General features: G+C 41.0%; 1 protein-coding gene across 1 annotated transcript in view; it reads left to right on the forward strand.

Annotated features, from left to right (window-relative positions):
- Positions 1-18,152, forward strand: part of LOC126285233 (multiple epidermal growth factor-like domains protein 10) — a 205,310-nt gene extending 187,158 nt beyond the window's left edge. The window contains exons 10-13 of the mRNA XM_049984531.1: positions 3,664-3,760; positions 13,197-13,298; positions 16,243-16,362; positions 17,892-18,152. Coding sequence (XP_049840488.1) covers positions 3,664-3,760; positions 13,197-13,298; positions 16,243-16,358 — 315 coding nt within the window. The 3' untranslated portion in view covers positions 16,359-16,362; positions 17,892-18,152. The remainder of the gene's footprint in view (positions 1-3,663; positions 3,761-13,196; positions 13,299-16,242; positions 16,363-17,891) is intronic.
- Positions 18,153-23,668: the final 5,516 nt, after the last annotated feature.

The raw sequence follows: 23,668 nt of genomic DNA on the forward strand, positions 1-23,668 counted from the left end.
TCTCCTCAGCTCGATTCAGTACGTCTTCTTTAGTTATCCGATCCACCTGCCTAATCTTGTGCACTCTTCTGTAGCACCTCCTTTCAGAAGACATTATTTTCTTCTCCTCTGCACTGTATGTCCTACGTCTTTACAAAGCTGTCCAGGCAAATACTTTGCTACCGTTTTATTGTATATTATATACTAAAATATTTCTAATTTCATAGAAACACTTGTCTTTGTGTCGCCAATCTGTATTTTATGTCAGTTTTAATTCAGCCATCATTAATTACTTTGCTCATCAAAATAGAAAAACTCAGCTATTACCTTCAGTGACTCATATCGTATTATTCTAATTCTCTTAACATAACCTGATTTAATTAGACTTCACTTCGTTACCAGAATTTTATTTTTATTGGCATTCATCTTATAAACTCTTCTCATGACGCTATCCATTCTTTTCAAATTATCTAAGTACATTTATGGTAACAAAATTATAACGATATCTATCATTCACCATCAGTGAAAAGGCGCCCTACACTTGTAAGGGTTTCTGTTTCCTAAAAGAAAATTTCCTTTTTATTTAGTGAATAGTAAATTTTACGACTATAGCGACTCTTACCACTGACGATGGAAATCAACAGTTACGTACGTCCCGTGAAGAAAAAATTATGTTATAATGACATCAGCAAGCTTTAAAATTTTTATTCCTTCTTCCTGAACTATAATTCCACTCTAAAATGTTTCTTTACTTTCACTTACTAGTTACTCAATGCTCAGAACGAATAACGTTGGGGATAAGTTACACTCCTGTCTTACTCCCGTGTCAATTGATGTTTCCCTCCCATGTCTTTAGACTCTTATAACTGTTGTCTGGCTTGTGTACAATTTGTACGGAACTTTCCCCTCGTTATTTTTTCACCTGATGCCACCAAAATTTCAAAAGTGTGTATTCGATGCAACATTATCTACAGAATATTGAGTTTCATGTAACGACGCTCTCGCAGCATATACAGGGTGTTTCAAAAATGACCGGTATATTTGAAATGACAATACAAACTAAACGAGCAGCGATAGAAATAGACCGTTTGTTGCAATATGCTTGGGACAACAGTACATTTTCAGGCAGACAAACTTTCGAAATTACAGTAGTTACAATTGACAACAACTGATGGCGCTGCGATCTGGGAAACTCTATAGTACGATATTTTCCACATATCCACCATGCGTAGCAATAATATGGCGTAGTCTCTGAATGAAATTACCCGAAACCTTTGACAACGTGTCTGGCGGAATGGCTTCACATGCAGATGAGATGTACTGCTTCAGCTGTTCAATTGTTTCTGGATTCTGGCGGTACACCTGATCTTTCAGAGACTTAACTGTTGTCTGGCTTGTGTGCAATTTGTACGGAACTTTCCCCTCGTTATTTTTTCACCTGATGCCACCAAAATTTCAAAAGTGTGTATTCGATGCAACATTATCAACAGAATATTGAGTTTCATGAAACATGTATGGACACGACGCTCTCGCAGCATATACAGGGTGTTTCAAAAATGACCGGTATATTTGAAACGGCAATACAAACTAAACGAGCAGCGATAGAAATAGACCGTTTGTTGCAATATGCTTGGGACAACAGTACATTTTCAGGCAGACAAACTTTCGAAATTACAGTAGTTACAATTGACAACAACTGATGGCGCTGCGATCTGGGAAACTCTATAGTACGATATTTTCCACATATCCACCATGCGTAGCAATAATATGGCGTAGTGTCTGAATGAAATTACCCGAAACCTTTGACAACGTGTCTGGCGGAATGGCTTCACATGCAGATGAGATGTACTGCTTCAGCTGTTCAATTGTTTCTGGATTCTGGCGGTACACCTGGTCTTTCAGGTGTCCCCACAGAAAGAAGTCACAGGGGTTCATGTCTGGCGAATAGGGAGGCCAATCCACGCTGCCTCCTGTATGTTTCGGATAGCCCAAAGCAATCACACGATCATCGAAATATTCATTCAGGGAATTAAAGACGTCGGCCGTGCGATGTGGCCGGGCACCATCTTGCATAAACCACGAGGTGTTCGCAGTGTCGTCTAAGGCAGCTTTTACCGCCACAAATTCACGAAGAATGTCCAGATAGCGTGATGCAGTAATCGTTTCGGATCTGAAAAATGGGCCAATGATTCCTTTGGAAGAAATGGCGGTCCAGACCAGTACTTTTTGAGGATGCAGGGACAATGGGACTGCAACATGGGGCTTTTCGGTTCCCAATATGCGCCAGTTCTGTTTATTGACGAAGCTGTCCAGGTAAAACTAAGCTTCGTCAGTAAACCAAATGCTGCCCACATACAAATCGCCGTCATCAATCCTGTGCACTATATCGTTAGCGAATGTCTCTCGTGCAGCAATGGTAGCGGCGCTGAGGGGTTGCTGCGTTTGAATTTTGTATGGATAGAGGTGTAAACTCTGGCGCATGAGACTGTACGTGGACGTTGGCGTCATTTGGACCGCAGCTGCAACACGGCGAACGGAAACCCGAGGCCGCTGTTGGATCACCTGCTGCACTAGCTTCGCGTTGCCCTCTGTGGTTGCCGTACGCGGTCGCCCTACCTTTCCAGCACGTTCATCCGTCACGTTCCCAGTCCGTTGAAATTTTTCAAGCAGATCCTTTATTGTATCGCTTTTCGGTCCTTTGGTTACATTAAACCTCCGCTGAAAACTTCATCTTGTTGCAACAACACTGCGTCCTAGGCAGTGGAATTCCAACACCAGAAAAACCCTCTGTTCTAAGGAATAAACCATGTTGTCCACAGCACACTTGCACGTTGTGAACAGCACACGCTTACAGCAGAAAGACGACGTACAGAATGGCGCACCCACAGACTGCGTTGTCTTCTATATCTTTCACATCACTTGCAGCGCCATCTGTTGTTGAAAATTGTAACTACTGTAATTTCGAAAGTTTGTCCGCCTGAAAATGTACTGTTGTCCCAAGCATATTGCAACAAACGGTGTGTTTCTATCGCTGCTCGTTTAGTTTTTATTGCCGTTTCAAATATAGCGTATATTTTTGAAACACCCTGTATTAACTTTATGTTACTTGTTTGTTTCGACGGATACGTAGGTCAGATGTCTACTGGATTCATTTTTCTAAGAATAATATTGTTATTTTTTTACGTATAAGGTCTATTTTGTAACTGATACTGGTTGCATTACTGAAGAATTTTGACATGCAGTGTGAGGAATGTGACACCATAAATTTTTATAAGTATATCGGAGGTTTAGGACACCGTCTCTTAAACATAATTCACGGACCGAATAACTTCAATGGAAAAATACTGAACAAAGAACGTTAGCCGGAAAAGAGGCTCTGTCAAATAGTCCATAAATTTTCTATTTACCCTTTTGAAACATGGAAAGTTTCTGACGTCAAACTCAAGCGGGAAACCACCACTCGTGACCTGTATCACAGTCAGTACAGATAACATGAAGGAGTACAGTGCTCGGTGATCATTCTGTGAACAGCGCAACACGACGCTGGAATTCGCAGAAATGAAACCCTGCTGGCTCGCGAAAAATAAACGTAGGGGTTCGGTGGTGGGGACCAGGGAGTGGACTGGAGTGGTATATAAACACGCGTGGGGCGCCCGGTCGGCAGTCGTATTCGCACAGCATTAGCGGCAGCAGGCAGAAGCAGCAGACATGAAGGTCACACTAGCGATAGCAGCGGCGGTCTTGTTCGTCGCCATGGCAACCCCAGTGGACGCCGCATCGGGTGAGTCTCACTGCGATTGCTGAGTTTCAGAGGTGCCATTCTGGTGCATGTTAAGCAGTGCTGCTCCTGTTGTTTCCACAGAGGAACAGATGCGAAAACGTCCCCCCCCCCCCCCCTCCCCCAGTATAGTTTATCTCACCAAGTGAGGTGGGCAATGACTGAAGCAGTAGAGCTTGTGCGTAACCTGGTTAAAATCACGCTTCTCTTCTGCATAAATCATTTTATGAGGGCCAGGAATGGGTCCGAAAATAACACCTCAACATCTTCACACTATAGATACGCCTTCGTAATGTAGCATTCCACCTCTCACTCGCAAACTTTAATATTTGGTTGCAGTTGTTGCAGTTCATTCCACTCATCAGACATTACAGTATCGATATTTTGGGGCTGACTCCTCATACTCTTTGCCAGATTTTTCTTCTTCTTCAACTATTTTTATGAATCTGTTATGACGGAAATAATATTTATAATTCGAACATCAACCAGCCTCAAATATGGTTTTAAAAAGTTAATTTAAATCAGACGATTACAGGTATCGCATTTATTGCAAATCACCGTTCACATGTTTCTTCTAGATATCTTTCTTTCTTGCTGCGTCCTCGTTTCTAGTCCGAATACTATAGCAAAAAAAAGGTCGTTCATGAGTAGGTGACTTAAGAGAGATTTTTTTCTTTTTAAGCTCCACAGAAACACTCATGTAGAGATTTTAAAAGTTGTAAAATAGGAAATGTGTCGCTAACGTATGTGCTGCATATTTCTGTGCAACGAATTCGTTTTGTATTTGAGTTATGCATTTTAAAGCTAAGCTTGCCAGTGCTTTCACAGCTTCATTGACGTTCATCGTTATTATTTACTCTTTTTTTTAGCTTTACGCCATATAAGGTTTTCATTTTTGTTATATCCGTGTACAGTTACGTTTGAATTTTCCTCGTAATTCTATATGTTGATTCAAAATTCAAGTCCCATGGGACAAATAGGGATAACCAGAATTGCACCCATAAACTTTCAGAGTTAATAATGAGGACAAAAACAAGCAAAAAGGCTAATAAACTTAGACTGTTGAGTGCACACCTTAAGAGCTATGAGCACTTATTCACCCTCGCTACTGCGAAACCGCTTCTACCGCCGGCTCTCTGCTTTCCATATTTTGAGAGAGGCGGTGGTAGGAAACAAAACGAGAAAAAACATGTCCAGTAAACAGGGGCTCTAAAAGGCACACCTTACGAACTGTGAGCGCTTGTTCAGTAGCTAAGTCGTGTTTCACACAAATGAAGATGAAAAAATAGATAGAGAGCACTGGGTGCATCCGACTGCAAATTGTTGCTCATGTCGGCACCAATGACTCTTGCCGTCTGGGTTCAGAGGTCATCCTCAGTTCGTACAGGCGGTTGGCGGAGTTGGTGAAGGCGGAAAGCCTCGCTCGCGGGGTGGAATCAGAGCTAACTATTTGTAGTATCGTTCCGAGAACCGATCGCGGTCCTCTGGTTAGGAGCCGAGTGGAAGGCTTAAACCAGAGGCTCAGACGATTCTGCGGAGAGCTGGGGTGCAAATTTCTCGACCTCCGCTATCGGGTGGAGAAATGTAGGGTCCCCCTGAATAAGTCAGGCGTGCACTACAAGCCGGAAGCGGCTACGAGGGTAGCGGAGTACGTGTGGAGTGCACATGGGGTTTTTTTAGGTTAGAGAATTCCCTCCCTAGGCCCGACAAGACGCCTCCTGAGACGCGGCAAGGCAGGAGTAGGCAAAATGCAACAAGGAATAACAATATTAATGTGCTAATAGTAAACTGCAGGAGCGTCTATAGAAAGGTCCCAGAACTGCTCTCATTAATAAACGGTCACAACGCCCATATAGTACTAGGAACAGAAAGTTGGCTGAAACCAGAAGTAAACAGTAATGAAATCCTAAACTCTGATTGGAATGTATACCGCAGAGATAGGCTGGACAGTGGAGGGGGAGGCGTGTTTATAGCGATAAGAAGTGCAATAGTATCGAAGGAAATTGACGGAGATTCGAATTGTGAAATGATTTGGGTGAAGGTCACGGTTAAAGCAGGCTCAGACATGGTAATTGGATGTCTCTATAGGCCCCCGGGCTCAGCAGCTGTTGTGGCTCAGCACCTGAAGAATAATTTGGAAAATATGTCGAGTAGATTTCCCCACCATGTTATAGTTCTGGGTGGAGATTTTAATTTGCCGGATATAGACTGGGAGACTCAAACGTTCATAACGGGTGGCAGGGACAAAGAATCCAGTGAAATATTTTTAAGTGCTTTATCTGAAAACTACCTTGAGCAGTTAAACAGAAAACCGACTCGTGGCGATAATATATTAGATCTTCTGGTGACAAACAGACCCGAACTAGTTGAATCAGTTAATGCAGAACAGGGAATCAGCGATCATAAAGCGGTTACTGCATCGATGATTTCAGCCGTAAATAGAAATATTAAAAAAGGTAGGAAGATTTTTCTGTTTAGCAAAAGTGACAAAAAGCAGATTACAGAGTACCTGACGGCTCAACACAAAAGTTTTGTCTCAAGTGCAGATAGTGTTGAGGATCAGTGGACAAAGTTCAAAACCATGGTACAATATGCGTTAGATGAGTATGTGCCAAGCAAGATCGTAAGAGATGGGAAAGAGCCACCGTGGTACAACAACCGAGTTAGAAAACTGCTGCGGAAGCAAAGGGAACTTCACAGCAAACATAAACATAGCCAAAGCCTTGCAGACAAACAAAAATTACGCGAAGCGAAATATAGTGTGAGGAGGGCTATGCGAGAGGCTTTCAATGAATTCGAAAGTAAAGTTCTATGTACTGACTTGGCAGAAAATCCTAAGAAATTTTGGTCCTATGTCAAAGCGGTAGGTGGATCAAAACAAAATGTCCAGACACTCTGTGACCAAAATGGTACTGAAACAGAGGATGACAGACTAAAGGCCGAAATACTAAATGTCTTCTTCCAAAGCTGTTTCACAGAGGAAGACTGCACTGTGCTTCCTTCTCTAGATTGTCGCACAGTTGACAAAATGGTAGATATCGAAGTAGACGACAGAGGGATAGAGAAACAATTAAAATCGCTCAAAAGAGGAAAGGCCGCTGGTCCTGATGGGATACCAGTTCGATTTTACACAGAGTACGCGACGGAACTTGCCCCCCTTCTTGCAGCGGTGTACCGTAGGTCTCTAGAAGAGCGAAGCGTTCCAAAGGATTGGAAAAGGGCACAGGTCATCCCCGTTCTCAAGAAGGGACGTCGAACAGATGTGCAGAACTGTTGTTGTTGTTGTTGTGGTCTTCAGTCCTGAGACTGGTTTGATGCAGCTCTCCATGCTACTCTATCCTGTGCAAGCTTCTTCATCTCCCAGTACCTACTGCAACCTACATCCTTCTGAATCTGCTTAGTGTACTCATCTCTCGGTCTCCCTCTACGATTTTTACCCTCCACACTGCCCTCCAATGCTAAATTTGTGATCCCTTGATGCCTCAAAACATGTCCTACCAACCGATCCCTTCTTCTAGTCAAGTTGTGCCACAAACTTCTCTTCTCCCCAATCCTATTCAATACCTCCTCATTAGTTACGTGATCTATCCACCTTATCTTCAGTATTCTTCTGTAGCACCACATTTCGAAAGCTTCTATTCTCCTCTTGTCCAAACTAGTTATCGTCCATGTTTCACTTCCATACATGGCTACACTCCAAACAAATATTTTCAGAAATGACTTCCTGACACTTAAATCTCTATTCGATGTTAACAAATTTCTCTTCTTCAGAAACGCTTTCCTTGCCATTGCCAGTCTACATTTTATATCCTCTCTACTTCGACCAACATCAGTTATTTTACTTCCTAAATAGCAAAACTCCTTTACTACTTTAAGTGTCTCATTTCCTAATCTAATTCCCTCAGCATCACCCGATTTAATTGGACTACATTCCATTATCCTCGTTTTGCTTTTGTTGATGTTCATCTTATATCCTCCTTTCAAGACACTGTCCATTCCGTTCAACTGCTCTTCCAAGTCCTTTGCCGTCTCTGACAGAATTACGATGTCATCGGCGAAACTCAAAGTTTTTACTTCGTCTCCATGAATTTTAATACCTACTGCAAATTTTTCTTTTGTTTCCTTTACTGCTTGCTCAATATACAGATTGAATAACATCGGGGAGAGGCTACAACCCTGTCTCACTCCTTTCCCAACCACTGCTTCCCTTTCATGCCCCTCGACTCTTATGACTGCCATATGGTTTCTGTACAAATTGTAAATAGCCTTTCGCTCCCTGTATTTTACCCCCGCCACCTTTAGAATTTGAAAAAGAGTATTCCAGTCAACATTGTCAAAAGCTTTCTCTAAGTCTACAAATGCTAGAAACGTAGGTTTGCCTTTTCTTAATCTTTCTTCTAAGATAAGTCGTAAGGTCAGTATTGCCTCACGTGTTCCAACATTTCGACGGAATCCAAACTGATCCTCCCCGAGGTCCGCATCTACCAGTTTTTCCATTCGTCTGTAAAGAATTCGCATTAGTATTTTGCAGCTGTGACTTATTAAACTGATAGTTCGGTAATTTTCACATCTGTCAGCACCTGCTTTCTTTGGGATTGGAATTATTATATTCTTCTTGAAGTCTGAGGGTATTTCGCCTGTCTCATACATCTTGCTCACCAGCTGGTAGAGTTTTGTCATGACTGGCTCTCCCAAGGCCGTCAGTAGTTCTAATGGAATGTTGTCTACTCCGGGGGCCTTGTTTCGACTCAGGTCTTTCAGTGCTCTGTCAAACTCTTCACGCAGTATCGTATCACCCATTTCGTCTTCATCTACATCCTCTTCCATTTCCATAATATTGTCCTCAAGTACATCACCCTTGTATAAACCTTCTATATACTCCTTCCACCTTTCTGCCTTCCCTTCTTTGCTTAGAACTGGGTTGCCATCTGAGCTCTTGATATTCATACACGTGGTTCTCTTCTCTCCAAAGGTCTCTTTAATTTTCCTGTAGGCAGTATCTATCTTACCCCTAGTGAGATAAGCTTCTACATCCTTACATTTGTCCCCTAGCCATCCCTGTTTAGCCATTTTGCACTTCCTGTAGATCTCATTTTTGAGACGTTTGTATTCCTTTTTGCCTGCTTCATTTACTGCATTTTTATATTTTCTCCTTTCATCAATTAAATTCAATATTTCTTCTGTTACCCAAGGATTTCTAGCAGCCCTCGTCTTTTTACCTACTTTATCCTCTGCTGCCTTCACTACTTCATCCCTCAAAGCTACCCATTCTTCTTCTACTGTATTTCTTTCCCCAATTCCTGTCAATTGCTCCCTGATGCTCTCCCTGAAACTCTGTACAACCTCTGGTTCTTTCAGTTTATCCAGGTCCCATCTCCTTAATTTCCCACATTTTTGCAGTTTCTTCAGTTTTAATCTACAGGTCATAACCAATAGATTGTGGTCAGAGTCCACATCTGCCCCTGGAAATGTCTTACAACTTAAAACCTGGTTCCTAAATCTCTGTCTTACCATTATATAATCTATCTGATACCTTTTAGTATCTCCAGGGTTCTTCCACGTATACCACCTTCTTTCATGATTCTTAAACCAAGTGTTACCTATGACTAAGTTGTGCTCTGTACAAAATTCTACTAGGCGGCTTCCTCTTTCATTTCTTAGCCCCAATCCATATTCACCTACTATGTTTCCTTCTCTCCCTTTCCCTACACTCGAATTCCAGTCACCCATTACTATTAAATTTTCGTCTCCCTTCACTATCTGAATAATTTCTTTTATTTCATCGTACATTTCTTCAATTTCTTCGTCATCTGCAGAGCTAGTTGGCATATAAACTTGTACTACTGTAGTAGGTGTGGGCGTCGTATCTATCTTGGCCACAATAATCCGTTCACTATGCTGTTTGTAGTAGCTTACCCGCATTCCTATTTTCCTATTCATTATTAAACCTACTCCTGCATTACCCCTATTTGATTTTGTGTTTATAACCCTGTAATCACCTGACCAGAAGTCTTGTTCCTCCTGCCACCGAACTTCACTAATTCCCACTATATCTAACTTTAACCTGAGACCTATATCTCTAACGTCGATCAGTTGTAGAATTTTGGAACACGTATTATGTTCGAGTATAATGTCTTTTCTGGAGACTAGAAATCTACTCTGTAGGAATCAGCATGGGTTTCGAAAAAGACGATCGTGTGAAACCCAGCTCGCGCTATTCGTCCACGAGACTCAGAGGACCTTAGACACGGGTTCACAGGTAGATGCCGTGTTTCTTGATTTCCGCAAGGCGTTTGACACAGTTCCCCACAGTCGTTTAATGAACAAAGTAAGAGCATACGGACTATCAGATCAATTGTGTGATTGGATTGAGGAGTTCGTAGATAACAGAACGCAGCACGCCATTCTCAATGGAGAGAAGTCTTCCGAAGTAAGAGTGATTTCAGGTGTGCCGCAGGGGAGTGTCATAGGACCGTTGCTATTCACAATATACATAAATGACCTGGTGGATGACATCGGAAGTTCACTGAGGCTTTTTGCAGATGATGCTGTGGTGTATCGAGAGGTTGCAACAATGGAAAATTGTACTGAAATGCAGGAGGATCTGCAGCGAATTGACGCATGGTGCACGGAATGGCAATTGAATCTCAATGTAGCGAAGTGTAATGTGATGCGAATACATAGAAAGATAGGTGCCTTATCATTTAGCTACAAAATAGCAGGTCAGCAACTGGAAGCAGTTAATTCCATAAATTATCTGGGAGTACGCATTAGGAGTGATTTAAAATGGAATGATCATATAAAGTTGATCGTCGGTAAAGCAGATGCCAGACTGAGATTCATTGGAAGAATCCTAAGGAAATGCAATCCGACAACAAAGGAAGTAGGTTACAGTACGCTTGTTCGCCCAATGCTTGAATACTGCTCAGCAGTGTGGGATCCGCACCAGGTAGGGTTGATAGAAGAGATAGAGAAGATCCAACGGAGAGCAGCGCGCTTCGTTACAGGATCATTTAGTAATTGCGAAAGCGTTACGGAGGTGATAGATAAACTCCAGTGGAAGACTCTGCAGGAGAGACGCTCAGTAGCTCGGTACGGGCTTTTGTTAAAGTTTCGAGAACATACCTTCACCGAATAGTCAAGCAGTATATTGCTCCCTCCTACGTATATCTCGCGAAGAGACCATGAGGATAAAATCAGAGAGATTAGAGCCCACACAGAAGCATACCGACAATCCTTCTTTCCACGTACAATACGAGACTGGAATAGAAGGGAGAACCGATAGAGGTACTCAGGGTACCCTCCGCCACACACCGTCAGGTGGCTTGCGGAGTACGGATGTAGATGTAGATGTAGATAGATGTAGAATGTTCATACCTCCAAACAGAAGCGGAATATGCGTACATGCTTCTACTTTTTATAGTATCATCCAGGGTCTAAGATTATGAACGAAACGCAAATAAGCTGTCTTTAAGCGAAATTGCTAATTCGAAAGTACATCACAACGTCTCACTTAAAGTTCATGGTGACGCATTGTTTAGGATACATTCTTAAAATCACCGCTCGAGTGTATAGCTCACACTGCAGTGCTATCACACCCCATAGGGCCGTTTCCGATAGGATGCATTGCCTCAGTGTGATTTAAATGTCATCTGTTTAGAATGCCACGAAATTTTTATTCTTATAGGAAATATTTTGCTTTTATTCAATCTTCTTGGTATGAAATAATCAGACAAGCAATCGGCGACGTAAAGCAAATTCCCCCATCTCTCGTCGCGGTAATATTTTACCCAACATATGAATGAGTCAGAATAATTGCGAATGGTCTTTTACGTAGACGCTCTTGCAATATTCCTACTTACGCGATTGGTCTGCATGTTCTAAATCTTGTTCGTAAATGTTTTGTAGAAAAAATTTGAAACCACAGTGATACAATGCGGAATTAATCTGAAATTTAATGAATTTTTAATTTTTTAACTTTTATTTTTATATTTTTATTATATCTCAGAGTTCATAACACATAGCTTCGTACTTTCACGTTGTGTACGAGTTACATTCTAATAGATATAATAGCATGGATCGTCATTAAAACAAGCAAATGAACGAGATATACTTAAAGGAAAGTTAACTACGGTAACCTCTGCACCAGTTCGTTCGGAAAAACCACCACCAAATGAACCGTGTGTTCGCTACAGATGATAGTCATTCAAGTCATTCCGAATTATATACGTCTACGATATCTTCAAAAAGTGTTCACGATAAAAGGAAGTTAAAAAGATACCTACGTGCCTTCACTGTATAAAGAGAGGAGTCATTTGTAACATCAGTATAAATATCACCAGTTGACTTATGACGCGTAGTCCAAGAAACGTCAAGTAAGGGAATACGGAAAATCCACTTAAATCTCCTGCGCCTAGTTTATTTGTATATTGTATTTTATAACTATTTTATAACCAGTGTACACAAACAATTTGTTCTTCTCCGTATCATTTATGGAGACAGGTCTGTGAATGAAAATCCAATTACGATATACGTTATTGTTTCGAAATTTATGTTCCTCATGTTTACATCCTGTTTTGATATTGAAATAAAAAGTTCTCTGAACATCTGTGCATGTTTAAAACCTAAGCTAAATGAAGAATCATTTTCTGGTGATTCTTGCAGATGCAGTACCTGCTAACAAAATTAATAAATATCAGGTCCGCCTGTTGTTCAGACAAATGTTTTTTATATAAACCCAAAGATGTTTCACTACCTTTGTGCCATCGTTGAAGGGTGTTCTTTATTCTGTTATGTAAAATGTGAATACATTTTAGCTTATAACTGTTCTAACGAAATCATGCCTAAACAAGGTCTGTCACCGCCATTACACTAATTTTTGTACGTCACTGGGTTATGTAGGATCCTTTGTAGATTGATTTGTTAAATCGTAACCCAAACACACGGGACCACCGTTTACTGCAGATGACGAACTACCAATATCTGGTACTGTACAGTGCGTCCTACATGACACAGTAATGTAGAAAAATTAAGGTAACGTAATGAAAACATGATTATATCTAATTTAGTGGGAATAATTATCACTTAATTCGTGTTAACATGTAACAGAACTGAAAATAAAACACCGACTGACGAAAAAAATATTTGTTTTTATATAAAAACCATTTGTTTGCATAACAGGCAGACCTGATATTCAGTAAAAAATGAGGCATATTCATTAGTACAGAATTATGTGCATATTGGTTGCCTGAATAGTTCCTTACTGAATGAATGTGCATGAGCGAGTGTCATATGGCTACATAAAAAGTTAGTAAGGAAACATAATGTAATGATGTTCAATGGGAAACCGCGGAACCCTTAGTGACAATAAAAAAATGAGAATTAAACCCTGACTAAGACAGTAAACACATTATCATTTGCTGGTTGTTTTTTGTTCTAGAGTGTACTCCAGGTGACACGAAGAAGGAAGACTGCAACACTTGTAGGTGCACTCCAACAGGCGTCTGGGTCTGCACGCGCAAAGGATGTGTTACGAAGAGAGGTAAGCGGCTGTGTGCTTCGTTTGAGAGTTTCCTTTCTACTTTCACGAAATACTGGTGTCGATCAAAGAATGTGTTGACGTTGTTCAATAATTTTTCGTGCATTATAGTGTAGAATGCAAGATGTAATAAAACATACAGTGTAGCATGCAACGTTTAGTGAAACGATACGGATAAATGACAAAGAGTTGTAGAGGGTCTCGTGAGTAACAAACTCAGTACAGGAGCCCCAACGTCTATACTGGGAGTTGAACGCACCGGGGCTGATACGAGCCGTTAGGGTAGCTAGTGGGTCCGTAATCGGGACTTCGTACAGTAGAACTGTTGTTTGTTATTCATTGTTTACGAATGACTGCCTCAAAGTTCAATGGATAAAATAGAGGTGACTGCCGCATACATAACCATTGGCCCCTACATTTTCAACGGTCTTTAGCATCACTGGATGACAATTCCACACATGGGATTTTATTCTTAATTTATTTCTAATATTTCTAAGACTAACGCGCAAGTGACCCTTGTTAATGATGGGAGAAGTGCCCACCACAGAAAACTCTGGAAACGCTGTCACATGTCTGCGAATGCGCGTCTCCCACATGCTCTGTCGCGAGTATTTAACAGCTTCGTTAAGTTTGATTTGTATTTTGCCTGCTTCATCGACCTGCTTTACATAAGAGCTTCCTCGTCGACAAATAAATGATTTTCAAGCCCTTGGGGTCAGCCTTTCCTACATGCCAGTTATGTTGTGTGAGTAGTATTGACCTGCTTTATTGAACTGTACTGCAGATGGTTTACATGCCGATGAACATTGTTGGGGTCAGAGTTATGGAGAGACGGAAATAGACAGAGAGAAGAAGGGGAAGATGCATGAGGAAGATGGAAAGCGTAGAGGGGTAATTGGCAGTTGGAAAAGGAAGAGGGGGAGGTGGAGATGGTAAGGGAAATTGGGAGGAAGATCTAGTCAGAGGAAGGATGATACGGTCAGAGGGAGGAGGAGCAAATTATGGTTTGGGGAAAGGGAAAGGGATTGAGGAAATGAAGAAAGACAGGAGTGGAGAAAATGAGTCAGAGAGAGTTTGGAGGAGGAGTTAGACATATAGAGGTGACAGAATGAGATGGACAGAGGCAGAAAGAAGTGGACAAAGAGAGAGGGAGGAAGAAGTGTCTTAAATATGTATGTCAAAAAATATGCGAGTGAAGCCATCGGGAAAAATGGGTGGTTCTATCAAAAGCAAGTTATTTAGAATCTGCTTTTTGCAGTTGCTTGGGTGACAAAAACAGACTGCAGTGTGTATTTCACTGGGTGTAAGGATGAACCCAGAATTTTCTTCGTTTTCTCATAATAGAGTACCACATCTCTGTACTCTATATGCCGAATGTTACAAACAGCAGCTCAGGTGTAGCGAACAGTACTCCCTCTCCTCCACGCTCGCACCCGGCAGCTGCAGTTTGTCACTCCAGAGAAGCGCTGAAAGTGTAGCTGCGTTGCCAGCAACTCAGCAGCCAGTCACCAATTTAGATGGCCTGCCGGTTCCGTTCCTTTCGAGGCACACCATGCACGGAAGGGCGAATAGAATCAGGTTTAGACGGGTGACTCGAAGACACCTCTACTTCACGTGCCCTGTCAGCTGAAGCATCTGAGGTGGTCCTCCTACGTTTCCTAGCTCCATTTTATTACAAACCATGAAAGTGGAGGACTACGAAAAGTAGTTATTCTAAAGAGTTTATCGGGATTTCTTTATGTGGTGTAGACATGCATTCTTGAAGAGTTATTCCCAAAGCCACGTCTTGCAAGGCACGTTTACGTTTTTGGATGGTTACGTGCGTTATTTTTAGGCGAAATCTGGGATGGTTGCCTTTGAAAAGTTTGCCGGACGATTCTAATACCCCGTCATTGTACATTCTAATTATTTTCCGTCCATTCTGTAGTTCCTTTGTTTGAATAAATTCTGATTTTTTTGTCCATTTTAGGCTTGTGCTTTTGCAGACCTTTCGCTGCTTCTGCTCTTTGTCCTTCTGGAGCTTCTCCTCTTTTGATCCATTCCAGCCTGTGTTCTTTCTCTCCATTCTGGACACATGCTTTTTCTGTCGATTCTGATCTTCTGTCTTTTCTGTTCATTCTCGGCTTCTGTAGATGTTGTGCATTCTGATGTTCTGTTCTTCCTGTACATCCTGAGCTTCTGTTTTTCCTGTCCATTTTCAGCTTCTGCACTTTCTGTCCATTCTCAGCTTCTGAGCTTTCTGCCCATTGTGAGCTTCTGCGCTTTCTGTCCATTTTCAGCTTCTGCCCTATCTGTCCATTCTCTGCTTCTGTCCATTCTCAGGTTATGCAAATTCTGTCCACTCCGACCTTCTGTGTTTTCTGAACATTCTGAGCTTCTGTTGCTTCTGTCTATTTTGAGATTCTGTTCTGTCCATTCTGAACTATTGTTCTTCCTGCCCCTTCTGATTTTCTATTCGTTTTTTATACTTTATCTTCCTGATATCCTATTGTAGATAAAAATACTGCTACTCCCACAAAAGCGTTCCTACAACTCTTTCCTAGCCATGCGGGATTAGCCCAGCGGTCTTGGGCGCTGCAGTCATGGACTGTGCGGCTGGTCCCGGCGGAGGTTCGAGTCCTTCCTCGGGCATGAGTGTCTGTGTGTGTGTGTGTGTGTGTGTGTGTGTGTGTGTGTTTGTCCTTGGATAATTTAGGTTACGTAGTGTGTAAGCTTAGGGACTGATGACCTTAGCAGTTAAGTCCCATAAGATTTCACACACGTTTGAACAGTTTTTGAACAACCCTATCCTATTGTAAAATAAACACGCATTAATTGTGAAATGTGCTCCTATTTTTAGTTCTTTAGTAAACGAGGTAACTGATGGATATTTTTATAATGAGGAAAATTCTTTTATTGCTATCACAGGCAATTAATAATCTGAATTCCCTTTGATATTGTGTTGCAGAGGTGAACTGCACTCCGGGAACGACCTTCAAGAACAAGTGTAACACCTGTCGCTGCGGTTCCAATGGTAGGAGTGCCAGCTGCACCTTGATGGCCTGTCCCCCTGGCTCGTATTAACCAGGTATGCATCCACTCTGTTTGACGTTCGGCTTTGTGAATTTCAGTCCTAAACAAGTTAGCGTTTTAATGCTGCAATGAAGGCTGTCACGGAAAATTTTACGTCAGCATCGCTTACGGACTGAGAAGTCGCGGTGCGTGTATGAGACATCTTTACCGACGTTTCACACCCATCTCTGGGAGACTTCAGAGGCTGGAGGTAAACGAAGTGAAATACAAATGCTGAATTTGCAGTAAGAGAATAGCGATTGATTTAATTGTAATTGTGTAATTGTGTCTTCGTCCAAAGATAATGATGAATTTTGCGTCATATGACGTACGGTTATGAGTTACATATAACTCACAGTGCACTTATAAACTTGGATAACCTTAAGGTTTGCCATTTCTGTCTCTGATTATAGCTCCCTCACATGGGGCAAAATGTTAGTAAATAGTCTGATACGACGCCCATGGCCTTTGAAACACGATGTTTTAACTATTGGTTTTAATGATGGAAACATCTCTAGGAAAGTACTATGATAGTTCCTATGCAGCATGTTATGAGGCCCCTATTTTAACGACAAAAACTTTAATAAATTCCTTGTAACTGTAAATAAGTGTGTGTGTGTGTGTGTGTGTGTGTGTGTGTGTGTGTGTGTGTGTGATAGACATAGAGAGAGAGAGAGACAGAGAGACAGAGAGAGAGAGAGAGAGAGAGAGAGAGTAAGTAATTTAAATTTTGTCTTAGACTTTTCACCTCAGTTTATCTCAAATTATTAATATGAAGTTACAGTGGACCAAAATAGTGAAATATTTACACTTAAATGCAGCACGTTTCAGTTTCGTAGTCTCTCGACGTACTTTTGTGCATATTTAAGACCAATGAAGAAACTCCTAATCATAATGAGACACCCTGCAAGTGGCAAAACATAAACTGCGTTTATCAGACGCATCGTAGTCTCAAAATCGCTGCGTTGCTGCCACCAACAGAGAAAAGATAAATCTATCTAAGTTCTTTGTCATTCTTTATACTGATATTTTTCTCAAATGTTAAAAATATACAAAAATAATTATAACACCTTGACGCTGAAAATCGCGTAACCGACGGAAAGATTTTCACCCAATACTCCATGGAAGATAAAACTAATGAGCTCTAGATTAAATAAACATCGTTGTGGGTGTCACTGTTGATGAAAGAGTCAATAATCTTGCAACGATTCATTCTGTTCTCTCTTCAGAATTTATTAGATTATTTATATGCCTTTTTAAATACGTGTTACTTTCACAAACTTGGCACAATATTACACTTAACTGTTTTAAAATAATGTTTTCTAATTTTTAAATCCTTATTTGGGTTTTGTTACGCCTTTCTCAGTTTCTTATTCCGCTTGATATGTTTTCCTTTTGTTTCTGTTGTATAAAATGGTGTAGTTATTATTGAGGCGCACGAAAATTACTAACAGATTCTGTTGTAGGGAACGTAAGTGGTTTTTACTTAATCCAAAGTAAATGCACCTTATACTGTCATGTGAATGTTTTGCGTTTTCGTTTCAGCGTTCATTCTTGAAGATGACGGACTATCCGAGAAGTTCTCTCCAGTTCAAACGCAGCAACGCCATTTTAGTGGACCTCCTTCTTTTATCTCTGCAGCAGATTATTTTCATCTTATTACAATTTATGATTTGTAATTCTCTTATCGCATTCAAGCATGAAAAATAAACACAATGATTGTAATCCGTCTAATACAAAGTTTGTTTCACAGACAACACTTTATTTATATTGTATGTAAATGCAGTATTATATGTTTTAATTTTCTTTTTGTCTCATTTGCTCATAAATTTATCATTTTTACTTCTACAACCGTCAGAAATACAATGGTTTACTTCCTAATGTTAATATTATATTATTCGCACGTGCTCGACAACTTCCACATCCCCCTTCTACTTAGGTGAGCAGTAGTGTTGGACATCTAATTGGCGTCCGTTGTGCTACATACCAGGATGTATTGAGTGACGCAGAGAGTGAATGATATGTTCGCAGTTTTTCACACTTGGTGAGACAAATTTGGAGCTTGTTCACTATCTTTGCGTCAGTAATATGAATAGTTACATCACGGAACCAGTACAATAAAAAATTATACGATTCGTAAGGAGATGACACAGGAGACTTAAGTTTCTGTCTTAGGATAAGCTGATTCTTGCCACGATGAAAGATATCCACCTAAAACGCACCATAATGCATGATCTAGTAGCTTTGGCCTATACGTCTGTAAGTATTAAATAAATCGAAAGGATGATAAACAGCTGTAAATGATGATGAAAAGTGAACTGGAGTCTTGGCATTAATGTGAACATTGTTTTCACTAATGTTATTTTATTGGTGCCTGGATACACCAAAACAACTAGCACTGCACCAAATCCCACGGCCAATAACGCTAACACTTCAACAGGTACATTGGTAAAAAGTATCTGTGGTTTAAGTTATCAAATTGGTTTCCAAATAAACAAAATGAACACATACACAAACATAAACCGATCGATTATATTTTAATGCCAACTTTCAACAAGTATACCACAAGCTATTTATAAATTTTTATATACACTGTCGTCCAGTTGTCAAGTACTATTGCTTCGACTGAGCGCAGCTGAGAAGGTACAAGTAGGTCTCACAGACAATAAACGCTGGGATCTTGAAGAAACATCAAGTTTCTATATGTTCAGCCATTGTGATTCATATCGGTTTCGACAAAGTCAGAACAGACATAAAAATATATGTTCATTCTAAAATGTTCACTCGACAAAAAATCGAAAGAATGGCTAGCTTAGGTCTGCCAAAGCATCTCACTAGGCCACAAGATCTTGAGGAGTTCGATTCACCCCGAGTTTCTGAAGAGTTCCTCATATGGACTTACACGTCACAAAACATGACAATCAGATTTATGGTGGTCAGTGACAAACCAGTCAGTATTGCAGCATCACATTCAATCTTTCTTTTTCCTTTTTTTTGGGTCAGCATTATGACTGGTTTGATGCGGGCCTTCACGAATCCCTCTCCTGTGCCAAACTTTTCATGTTAATTATTTGCTGGATGTTCCAATCTCTGTCCTCCTCTACAGCTTTTTCTACATCCTCTAGGACCACGTCAGTTACTCCTCGTTCCTTCCTAATGACTTGACACATGTCCTATTGTCCTGTCCCTTCTTCTTGGCAGTGCTTTCCATAAGCTCCCGTCCTCGCCAATTCTGCGGAAAACCTCCTCACTCGTTACTTTATTAGTCTACATAATTTTCAACATTCTTCTGTAGCGCCATATCTCAAAGGCTTCGTTTCTTTTCTGTTGTGGTTTCCTCCCAGTCCATGTCTCACTACCATACAATTTGGTGCTCTAAATGTACATTTTCTGAAATTTCTTCCTCGAATTAAGTCCCGTGTTTGATACTAGTATGGTTCTCTTGGGCAAGAATGTACTTTTCGCCAGTGCTACTGTGCTTTTTATGTCCTCCTTGCTCCGTCCGTCATGGTTTATTGTGCTGCTTAGGTAGCAGAATTCCTTAAATTCATCTACTTCTTGAATTCATCTACTTCTTGACCGTCAATTCTGATGTTAAGATTCTCGTTGTTCCCATTTCTGCTACTTCTCATTACTTAAGTCGTTCTTCGATTTACTCCAATCCAAATTCTGTACACTATAGACTGTTCAATCCATTCAGTAGATCCTGTAATCCTTCATTTTCACTGAAAATGGCAATGTCACCAGTGAATCTGTCATTGATGTACTTTCACGTTGAATTTTAATCCAACTCCTGAAGCTTTCTTTTATTCCCTTCATTGCTTCTTCTACGTATACAGTGTGTTACAAAAATGTACAGTCAAACTTTCAGGAAACATTCCTCACACACAAATAAAGAAAAGATGTTATGTGGACATGTGACCGGGAACGCTTAATTTCCATGTTAGAGCTCATTTTAGTTTCGTCAGTATGTACTGTACTTCCTCGATTCACCGCCAGTTGGCCCAATTGAAGGAAGGTAATGTTGGCTTCGGTACTTGTGTTAACATCTGTCACCGTTTGGGCAGTCATTGTTCGTCATGTCTTGATTGGGCCCCATGTTCTTCCACCTACGCACAATGGAGCACGTTATCATGATTTCATACGGGATACTCTACCTGTGCTGCTAGAACATGTGCCTTTACAAGTACGACACAACATGTGGTTCATGTACGATGGAGCTCCTGCACATTCCAGTCGAAGTGTTCGTACGCTTCTCAACAACAATTCGGTGACCGATGAATTGGTAGAGGCGGACCAATTCCATGGCCTCCACGCTCTCCTGACCTCAACCCTCTTGACTTTCATTTATGGGGGCATTTGAAAGCTCTTGTCTACGCAACCACGGTACCAAATATAGGGACTCTTCGTGCTCGTATTGTGGACGGCTGTGATACCATACGCCATTCTCCAGGGCTGCATCAGCGCATCAGGGATTCCATGCGACGGAGCGTGGATGCATGTATCCTCGCTAACGGAGGACATTTTGAACATTTCCTGTAACAAAGTGTTTGAAGTCACGCTGGTACGTTCTGTTGCTGTGTGTTTCCATTCCATGATTAATGTGATTTGAAGAGAAGTAATAAAATGAGATCTAAACAAGTGTTTCCGGACACATGTCTACATAACATATTTTCTTTCTTTGTGTGTGAGGAATGTTTCCTGAAAGTTTGGCCGTATCTTTTTGTAACACCCTGTAGATTGAACAATGTGGGTGAAAAGCTACGTTCTTGCTTTACACAATTTTTAATCGGTGCACTTCGTTCTTGGTCTTCCACTCTTATTGTTACCTCTCCGTTCTTGTAAGTATTGTATCTTAGATTCTCTACCGCAACGTCACAACTGCATCTTTGGTGCATTCACCTTACCTAAAGCGAAGTGATTATCATCTGACAGATCCTCAATTTTCTTTTCTATTCTCCTCTGCATTAATGTTGTCAGTAACTTGCACGCATAAGCTGTTAAGCTGATTGTGCGGTAGTTCTCGCACTTAATACTACTTGTTATCTTCGCAATTGTGGGGACGGTATTTTTCCAAAAGTCTGATTGTGCGTCACTAGTCTTATACATCCAACGTACCAACAAGAATAGCTGTTTTGTTGCCACTTGTGCCATGATTTTAGAAATTCCGATGGAATGTTATTTATCGCTTCAGCCTTATTTGGCTGTAAATCGTCCAACGATCTTTTAAATGATGATCTTAATAATAGATTCCCTACCTCTTCCCTATCGCCTCCTGTTTCTTTTATCACGTAATCAGATAATACCTCTTCCTCGTAGAGGCTTTCAATGTACTCTTTCCACGTATCGGCTCTTTCCTCTGCATTTAACAGTAGGATTCCCATTGCACTCTTAGTGTCACAAACCTTGCTTTTACTTTCAGTGGAAGTTTTTTGACATTCTAGCATGCTAGGTCAGTCTTCCTGACAATCATTTCTTTTTCGATTTCTTCACATTTTTAATGCGGCCATTTCCCCGTAGCCTCCCTGCAGTTCCTATTACTTTCATTCGTAAGTGACATTTTCGTACCCCCTTCTCTCGTCAATCAACGTAAATATTTCTTCTGCTGTCCGTGGTTTCTTCGCAATGAACTTCTCTGCACCTATGTTTTTCTTTTCCATATCATGTGATTGCCCTTTTAGGGATATCCGTTCCGTTTCAGCTGAACTGCCTACTGAGCTATTTATTATCGCAATATCTATAGCCCGAGAGAACTTCAAGCTTTTCTATTCATGCCTTAGTACTTCAGTATCCCTCTTCTTTGAGCATTGATATTTGCTGACTAGTCTCTTTAACTCAGTCTAAACAACTACGTTCATGTGCCTGGGGTTACTTGAACTTTCGTAAACTTGCGGTTCCGCTTATTGTACTCATGTGTCCATATTTTTGAACCTTCCTTACTGCATACAAATGTCGCACGCTGGTGGAATTATCATATTCGTCACATTTGCCAGTTCTCAAGTATAATGGCATGGATCGTTAAGAATAATGTGTTTAAAAGATTTTCATCAAACCCCGATGAGCTTTTAGAACGTGGAGAGTCACTAATGACAAAATTATCCTCCTTAAAACGAGAAAACCATTTTCTCGCCCCGCTCTGACCAATGGCATTATGCCCATACACTGTGAAAACGTTTCTGGCTGCTTCCGCTGACCTCACCCCTCTATTGAGCTCAGAGAGAAGAATATGTCGCAAATGTTCCGATTTCTCCATTTGGCACTCCATTTTCCAGCGTTCGCAGCCCCACTCGCTAACTCCAGATGACAAAATACAATATTTAAATTCAAATAGCAACAGCAAACTACAAATAAATAATTACAATCGATAAATAAACCCATAGCAACCGGAATACCAACATGCAAAACAAAAACATTACGAAATTGTGTCCGAACCTAATATAATACAGCACAGCTTAAGTGGCGCTAAGTTAGCAACGAGCGCTCTAGTTAAGTAGCTTGGATTTGGCTTACAGAATGGCTATCATCTGCCAATATGTAGTTAATGTGTGTCCTAATCGGGTATGTGAAGTTTCTGTTAACTATGTATGTGATTATGAAGCGGCCAATGTGGTTTCTTAACCATAGCACATTTTCGATTTCATTAGTCCTGAAATTTAGAGGCCTTAATTGAATGATTACTCAGTGCTTTTGTTCAGGTGGAGTGTGTTCGAACAAATGTTTTTTTAATGATTTTAAAGGTTTGCAGCCTGTAGCGTCAGTTGGTATGAGACCACTTTGGTTGCAAAGATGTCTGGGCCAGTGTGTCCCTTTCCAACGGTCGCTTACGCTCAGCTTCCGCGAGGCGCGCTTCGTTGCTGCTACCAGCGTCTCTCTCCACGGAATCGGCAGGTCTTCACACCCTGCGCCCTGTTCACCGCAAGCACGCCAGGTGGTACGGGTTGGCGTCGGTTCGCAAGACTAATTAATGAAGATTGAGGCGAACTGGACAAAATAAATAAAGAAAGAAACTGAAAAACAAATAAATTTTTGAGCACGACCATCCTCAGTCCCAAACATCCCAGTGTTCCACTCCCAAATCACGTTACACGGTACAGAACTGGACACATGTGATGTTACTGGCATTACTGGCACCTTTCCGTGGCTGACTGCGGCAGTGGACAGGTGTACAACCAAGGTTCTGAGATTTACTTTCAAATACACATTTTTATTGTACGTAATATATGTAATCCCCATCCAAAATCATCTCAAGCGTTTTTCAGTATCAGTATCATTAGCACAAGTGTCACATTAAACCAGCTTTAGTCGTTTCCCTTCAGTCCAAC

This window comes from Schistocerca gregaria, chromosome 8, assembly GCF_023897955.1.
Source record: "Schistocerca gregaria isolate iqSchGreg1 chromosome 8, iqSchGreg1.2, whole genome shotgun sequence".
NCBI lineage: Eukaryota > Metazoa > Arthropoda > Insecta > Orthoptera > Acrididae > Schistocerca > Schistocerca gregaria.